Source organism: Silene latifolia, chromosome 3 (assembly GCF_048544455.1).
Source record: "Silene latifolia isolate original U9 population chromosome 3, ASM4854445v1, whole genome shotgun sequence".
Classification (NCBI taxonomy): Eukaryota; Viridiplantae; Streptophyta; class Magnoliopsida; order Caryophyllales; family Caryophyllaceae; genus Silene; species Silene latifolia.
Genome location: NC_133528.1, coordinates 7942193 through 7950481, shown reverse-complemented (window position 1 = coordinate 7950481; position 8289 = coordinate 7942193). Strand labels below are relative to the sequence as shown.

Sequence of the window (8289 nt, the reverse complement as noted above, 5' to 3'; positions counted from 1 at the left end):
TTATTTACATATTGAATATCTATGGACTGACCTTATTTCTATTAGCATTGTCATATATGCTCAACCAAACATGGTTGCCTTACTTGTTTGATTGCTTGTCTTATGCAATGAACTTTTGAGAAAATCAATCTAGAACTTGTATGATTATTTTGTTTCTATAAATTTAAGGTTTGATGCAGTATTGTTGGTTTTATTGCAGGTGGATCTACTACTATAATTTTGTGTAGAAATGCAGTTGTTGTTGGTTACACTAGTCGGCCAGGATGATGAGCTCACTTGCTAATGAGATCGTTTGCATGTCTTTGCAAATGTGAGTATATCTATCTGCTTGATTCAATATTTTATTAGAATGACTTGAGTGATGTTGCTCATCATCTTTTGGATTTATTGAATGACTTTTTGGTGAGTACTTGAATGGGTGTCTTGCACGATCAGTACTCAGATTATTCCTACCTATGGTGAACCAGGTATGCATGGCTAGTCCCAACTCGTTCCTCATATGAAAAGGCGGTGGCCCCGATACGAATAATCTTGCCTATGAACAAGTCGAGGGCTATAATGCCTAGTGGGTATTGACACCAGGCTCATGTTGTCATATTTATCCAAACTCGGATGGACTTGTCATGTAAAGCCGGAAATTGGTCTTACAAAGAGTGCACCCGCTCTAGAAGTCAAGCGGATGTCGGTAAACCTGGTTATGATCACTCGAGTGCTCAGACTGGTGCTTTTACAGATGTCGCACCCAAGCCCCTTTAAAACCAGGTCTAGCGCGTGTATTTTCAGTAGTAGGATGCATCGAGCAAATGTAAGCCCGTCCCCGCTAGATAGTACTACTACTAAAAGCTCTAGAATAAGACCGGTTTTAATTTGAATAACATGATTATTGTATCGTAATGTAGCTAGTTCACTACTAGTGATTGGATTTGAAGAAATGTATATGATGTATTGGATTTTAATCTGAATAACATTGGTATGCATTGAGCAGTTAACAATTTAATTTTGGTATTCGGATTGTGAGTTTTATGTAATTTCGGTGTCAAATTTTTATATATATAAAAAAAAAGCATTAATAAATTGCGTTGGTTCTAGAAAGAAATGATGCAAATGAGAAAAATGAATTGGCCCTAAAACAAAATATGAATTGCATCAGTTATGATAACAAATGACGCAAAAAATCAAGAAAATACATCGGTTTTATAAAGAACTGACGCTAATGTTGCTTTATTTGCGTCAGTTGTACATATTTTTGCGTCGGTTTTTAAAACACAAATGACAATTTTTTGCATCGGTTTTTAAAGCACAACTGACGCAAATGTTGAACTTTTTGCGTCAGTTCCACAACTGACGCATAGCAAATACGACCCCTCGATATACGTCAGTTCAAAACTGACGCAAAAGATGATAATTTGGAGATTGTATAACTTATATTGCATCAGAATCAATTCAATTGTGTTTTACATGGTAAGGAATTAGCTATTTATACAAGATAAGTAAGCTATGTAATCTATCCTATTTCCGGCAAATATTCACAACAGCTATAATATATCACAAAGTAGGAAATAATAGAATTTCCTTGATTGCATGATAAGAGCCAACGGCTCTATTGGGGTTGGTGGCAACAGCTAGGTGTTGCGTAATATCCGAGTTGTTATTACCCCCCCTCAAGGAGCGTGTAGTTTGGAAACGCCCAACTTGGATAGAAGCTCGTCAAAAGATATGCGCCCGAGGGCCTTCGTAAATATGTCTGAGAGCTGGGATTTTGTATGCACATATTTGGTTGTGATTGTGCCTTTTTGTATTTCGTCCCGGATGTAGTGACAATCAACCTCGATATGTTTTGTCCGTTCGTGGAAGACCGGATTGTTTGCTATGTGGAGGGCGGATTGATTGTCGCAATGTAAGTGAATAGGCTCGGCGTGAGAGATGCCCATGAAGTTGATTAAGCCCTTGAGCCATTTTAATTCACATGTCGTATATGCTATAGCGCGATATTCGGCTTCGGTAGATGACAGAGAGACAGTGGTCTGTTTCTTTGTTTTCCATGATATAGGCGATGAGCCAAGAAAAACGATGTAGGCCGAGAGAGAACGGCGGCTTGTTGGACATGCTGCGTAATCTGAATCACAATAGGCATTGAGTCGAAGATCAGAGTCGGAACGAAGTAAAATGCCTTGACCCGGAGAACCCTTTAGATAGCGAACGACTTGGAGCGCAGCGGCCCAATGATCCTGCGTGGGGGCATGCATAAATTGGGCCAAAATATGGACGGAATAGATGAGTTCCGGTCGAGTAATAGATAGATAAACCAGTCGGCCCACAAGGCGACGATATGGTTGTGGGTCAGTCAAAAGAGCGGCCTTGGAGAGTCCCAACTGATGATTTGGTTCCATGGGGATATGAGCGGGTTTTGCCCCTAGGAGACCTGTTTCTGTAAGGATATCAAGTGCGTACTTGCGTTGAGACACAAAAATTCCCAAACTGTTTCTTGCGATTTCAAGACCAAGAAAATATTTGAGGAGTCCTAGGTCCTTCATGTGAAAACATCGGCGTAGATAATCTTTAAAGTTCGTAATTACCTCGTTATTGTTGCCACAAATGACGAGGTCGTCAACATAAACAAGAACATGGATTTCTGAGTTGGATGTGGTCATCGAAAAAAGAGAGTGATCGCTCGGACACTGTTTGAAGCCATATTTAATTAAGGCGGAAGCAAGCTTAGCGTACCAGCACCGTGGAGCTTGGCGTAGCCCGTATAACGATTTTTGGAGACGACATACCAAGCCATCTTTAGGTGCGTTGAGCCCCGGAGGTAATTTCATGTAAACTTCTTCGTGAAGATCACCGTGAAGGAATGCGTTGTGAACGTCCATTTGATGGAGAGTCCATTGTTTGGCGAAAAGAATAGCAAGTAGGGTCCGAACCGTAACAAGTTTGACTGTGGGAGCAAATGTTTCGTTGTAATCGACCCCTTCAACTTGACGATTCCCCATAACAACCAATCGGGCTTTGTATCTTTCGATTGTACCGTCGGCGTTATATTTAATCTTATATACCCATTTGGAGCCTATTGCCTTTTTGTTGGGAGGCAACGGCTCTAGAGTCCAAGTACGATTTTGTTCGAGAGCATTCGATTCGATTTGCATAGCTTGTTGCCATTCGGGAACCCTGCTGCATCTTTAAAAGAACTAGGCTCGTGATGTTTAGTCACGGCCGACAAGAAAGCTTGATGTTTAGGAGAAAACTTAGCATAATTAATATAGTGAGAAATAGGATACTTAGTACCTGACGGTGTTGGTGACACGGTGAGCACATGAGAAGATGGGCATTTTGGTTGAACAAAATCTTTAAGGTTGGAATTCGGAATTTTGAGGCGATGGCCGCGGCCCATTATGGGAGGTTTGGTGGTGGTTGGAGCGTCGGTGTGGGGGGGGGGGGGTTGATGCGGAAGGAGTATCGGTGGTCGGACTAGAAGTAGTCGAAGGTGGAGAAGTGGTGTTCGTCGAGGGTGGTTGGATAACGGTGGGTGATGGTTGGCTTATGATCACAGCTTGATCAATGGGTTGTAAAGTGTCATGAAGAAAAGAAGAAGGATGTTCATTATCGTGAATGTCAAGAGCCTTGTATGGAAATTCATTTTCAATAAAAACGACATCTCGAGACTCGAAATAAGATCCGGTGTCTAAGTCATAAAGACGCCATCCCTTCTTACCAAACGGGTATCCAATGAAAACACATTTTCGACTTTTAGAAGCAAACTTGTCGTGGGTACGATTTAGAGTTTTGGCATAACAAAGACAACCGAAAATACGAAGATTCTCCATAGGTGGAGATTTATTAAATAACATTTCGTATGGAGTTTTTTCGTCAAGAAGAGGAGTTGGGGTGCGATTAATTAAATGAACCGCAGTAAGAACACATTCACCCCAAAAATATAAAGGTAAACTTGCTTGGAATAAAAGGGCACGAGCAACGTTTAAAATGTGTCGATGTTTTCGTTCAACCCGACCGTTTTGTTGTGGGGTGCCCACATTAAAAGTTTGAAAAACTCCACCATTTTGATTGAAAAATTTTATAAGACATCGAAATTCACTTCCATTATCGCTTCGTAAAATTTTAATTTTCTTGTTAAATTGCCTTTCAGCCATAGCAAAAAAATTGAGAAGAGTTTGTTGAGTGTCACCTTTGTTACGTAAAAGATAGACCCATGTGGATCGAGAAAAGTCGTCTACAATTGTTAAAAAATAGGTGGAGCCACACGAAGCATTTTCGGAGTATGGTCCCCAAAGGTCGCAATGAATTAGATCAAATATAGAAGAGGCTTTATTCGTGCTTAAATGAAATTGTTCCCGTGTTTGTTTCGCGCGAAGACAAATGTCGCAAGTTCGAGTATGAAAATGTTTACTAGAATTATTGTCAATAAAAGGTAAAAAACGAAAAACATGTGAGGAAGGGTGCCCCAACCTTCGGTACCATAACTCGGAGGAGTCAGCCTTTCCCACCATACAAGCTTTGGCCGACTCATTCCGAATTCCTGTCAAATAATAGAGCCCTTCTCGTTGCTCACCCGCACCAATCACTGTCTTCGAGGAACGGTCCTGAATAAGACATAATTGGTGAGAAAATTGTATAGTAAGAGTATCATCCATTAGTAACTTTGAGACGGAAATTAAATGACAACTTAAATTTGCAGCGTAAAGAACATTTTTTAATATTAAACGATTTGATAATTTAATATCGCCGCATTGAGTGGCGAGAGTAAGGTCACCATTTGGTAACCCGACGGAGATAGGAGCAATAGATCGAATATTAGAAAAATGAGTGAGTGAACCTGACATGTGGTTAGAGGCTCCGGTATCGATAATCCAAGATAAAAGCGGAATGTTAGAAATATTACCGTGACTGGTAGACGAAGCAGATTGGTGTTCCTGCCATAAACGCGTGATTGTGGCCAGGTCCGTGGGATTTAATGAGTTGAAATCTACACTATCCATTACTGGCAGAGAGCGTGAAGATGGAGCAATAAGAGCTGGAGTTCCTTGCTGACCAGAGACCATATGGGCTCTCGGTTGAACAGACCCATTATTATTCTGACGATTTCTTTCATAGGCAGCCCGACCTTGAACATCCGGAACAAAAATTGCTCGACTAAGGTCTGTGTCACCTGGGTTGATATAAATTCGGTCTCGGGGACGATCGCCCCACCAGTCGGGGAATTTTCCCGTTACCCGATAACAAATTTGAAATTTATGACCATGTCGCTTACAAGCAATACAGTATGGTCTCGGGTTTTCGGTCTGATGATTGGTCGAATTAAAATTCATCACAGCAGTATTTGAATTATTATGCGCATGACCAGAACCCCGTCCTCCCCCATTGTTTCGGTCAGAGTTTCGACTATAACTACGGTCAGAATTTCGATGGGAATCAGAGACACGAGTTGCAAAGGCCATAACATCGGGGTTGGACTCAGTATTAGAACGAGATAAAGATCGTAAACCTTCTTCCTGCAAAAGTCTATTATATATAAGATCTAAATTAGGAAGAGGGGTGATACCGATAATTTGTGAACGTGCGTTATCAAACCGTGCATCCAGACCCATGAGAAAATCCCGAGCCCGTTTCTTCTCCCGTTGAGCATCCATTTTGGTTACCCAATTGCAGTGGCAGGGACTACAATCACATGTAGGCAGGGGATCAAACATGAGGATATCGTCCCATATTTTGATCATTCGACCATAGTACGACATCAAAGTTTCAGTCGGGCCTTGACGGCACGCAATTAAATCGGCTTCTAAATGAAAAACGTGTGGATCATTGCCCTGACAGAAACGATTCTTGATATCGAGCCATATTTGCTTCGCTTCTGGTCGAGTCGAAATGGTGCGTCGTGTGTTTGCTTCGATGGAATTGAATATCCATCCTGTGACCAGTGCATTCGTGGCCCTCCAGGTGGAAAAATTAGCAGCGGATTCGGCAGGTTTTACGGTGGTTCCGTCGATGTATCCCTCCTTCCCTTTTGCGATGAGTGCAAGATGGAAAGAACGGGACCATTCATCGTAATTAGACCCATTGTAAGCGATTTGTGTGATATTCGAACCGGTATTTTCGACTTGAATGACTGAAAATTGTTGTTGTTGAGCAGAATTGATAACTTCCGGTATTTCGGAATTCGTCATTGTGTGAGAAAGAGTCGAGTAGTACTTTTTTTTTTTTTTTGATTTGAATCAAGAGGCAGAGGAACAATATTTCTAGCCTGATACCATGATAATTTGGAGATTGTATAACTTATATTGCATCAGAATCAATTCAATTGTGTTTTACATGGTTAAGGAATTAGCTATTTATACAAGATAAGTAAGCTATGTAATCTATCCTATTTCCGGCAAATATTCACAACAGCTATAATATATCACAAAGTAGGAAATAATAGAATTTCCTTGATTGCATGATAAGAGCCAACGGCTCTATTGGGGTTGGTGGCAACAGCTAGGTGTTGCGTAATATCCGAGTTGTTATTAAAAGACCTTCTACAACTGACGCAATAAGGGTTTTTTCCATTAGTGGAGAAAGAGTGGTCCGTCTCTCCCCCATTGAGGTAAGGCCCATGCCCATTTTGTATGATTTAACAAGAGATGAGAGGGATATACTTAGAATAAGGGGGAAAAATGTGCGGGATTTAGTAAAATGGTGTGCGGGATTTAACATGTCCTAAAATAAAATGGCATGTTTGGTTTTGAATGGAGGGAGGTTCGTGCTCATTTGGTAGTTAATTTTAAACCGAATCAACAATATTGATAGCAATTTTTAAACAAATTTTACTTTGGTAGCAGATAGTAACTGCTGTCAAAAAACCCTAAAATAAAATCATAGTATTTGTAATTTTTATGTTGAGTTGAGGAGAGGAGAGAGTAATTAAATGGTACATAAAACATGGGGGACCCATATGCAACCAATTTTCTAAAACTCATCCGCCAATAGAAAGCCAAAAAAAACTTGACTTTTATACTATGTAGATTTGTAAAATTTAAAAAAAAAATACTCTAATCATTAAAAAAGTTGGAAACTAGCTCGATATAGATGAGTCGGCACAATGCTCAAATCTTTCGGACAGAAATAGCATGCCTACTGTAAAGCTTCTCCGTTTCGGTTATTTGTTTACCCATATTTTTTGCACAAAGACAAGGAAAGAGGAGGGGATCATTTATGGTTATTCATATTGAATGGCAAGTGGAAATAAGATATATATATAGATGGTCGAATTACTCATCAAAATCATTCATATAATAGAAAGGTAAACAAATGGACGAGAAACTAAAAAAAGAAATAGGTAAACAAATGATCGGAACTAAGGTTCAAATTTGGATTCATGTCCACAAGGAGTCTCATCGGGGATCCCGGGCCAGTGAGCCCTCGAGATTCCAATGACACGGATTTTTGTTTATTAGACAAGGCAAAGTGTTTAACAGGGTCGAGTTTGTTCGGATCTGCCATTTCGTACGTGTTATATACTCTGGTTAGATCGAGTTATCACTTTGCTTCGAATGTGTTGTTACAGGAAAAGGTAACAATCGAGTGGCTCGGGTCGGTTATGGTTGGGCTGAAAGCGGGTCAGATTATATCTGTTTTGGTTATTATGTTGAGTCAATGACGAGTTCAGGCTAGTTATAACTCATGTCGAGTCATCATCAGATAAAATTCGAATCGGGTTCGGTTCTTGTCAGTACCGAGTCAGGTTTTTATCATATATTTTACCTTATGTATTTGATTTTTGGATAGGTAACTTCAAGTAAAAGCAATGTTTTCCGTACAAGAGTATTTATTTTATCTCTAGGTGAAAACAATTGAGATGAATGTTAATTTGGGAGTAATAGGTAAGATAAGGGACTCAACTATGAGTTTTTTTTTACAGATAAGGGACTCAACTTTTAAATAGTACAGTTAAGGGACTCAAGGGTTAAAAGTAACGGAATGTTCACATTCATTGACAAAAAAGTTGACAGTTAGCTACATAATTATCAAATAAATCCTTCTTGTCCAAAATACATGTATCCCGAAAGACAAAAATGCATTTCACACTCGTCAAAGTGGAGTAATATTATGAAGTGCTTCCTTGGTTCTTCTTGCACTGACAATATTCTCCCTTCGTGATCTATGGTTTGCCCTTTGCCCAACTCCGAAAAAACAAACCTAATTGGCTAACAATGCATACACAAAGCACACATTATGCCGGCATAATAACGAAACTAGGTACGTTAAAATTAACAAATTACCTTGCCATGTGCGACTTGT

The 8289-nt window shown here is 39.9% G+C and overlaps 1 protein-coding gene across 1 annotated transcript; it reads right to left on the bottom strand.

Moving 5' to 3' along the window:
- Positions 1–899: 899 nt before the first annotated feature.
- Positions 900–6176, bottom strand: LOC141648606 (uncharacterized). The gene is made up of 2 exons (XM_074457334.1): positions 4462–6176; positions 900–957 (listed from the first exon to the last, which is right to left on the bottom strand). The coding sequence occupies exons 1-2, from the start codon at positions 6174–6176 to the stop codon at positions 900–902; spliced, it is 1773 nt and encodes a 590-aa protein (XP_074313435.1).
- Between the last annotated feature and the right edge of the window lie 2113 nt (positions 6177–8289).

Bases quoted from the DNA above. Each gene is read 5' to 3' on its own strand.
- LOC141648606 (XM_074457334.1), bottom strand. From the start codon at position 6,176: ATGACGAATTCCGAAATACCGGAAGTTATCAATTCTGCTCAACAACAA. The intron at 958-4,461 runs GTTGGGGCACCC...AATGTTATTCAG, and splicing joins TCCGAGTTATGGTACCGAAG to ATTAAAATCCAATACATCAT.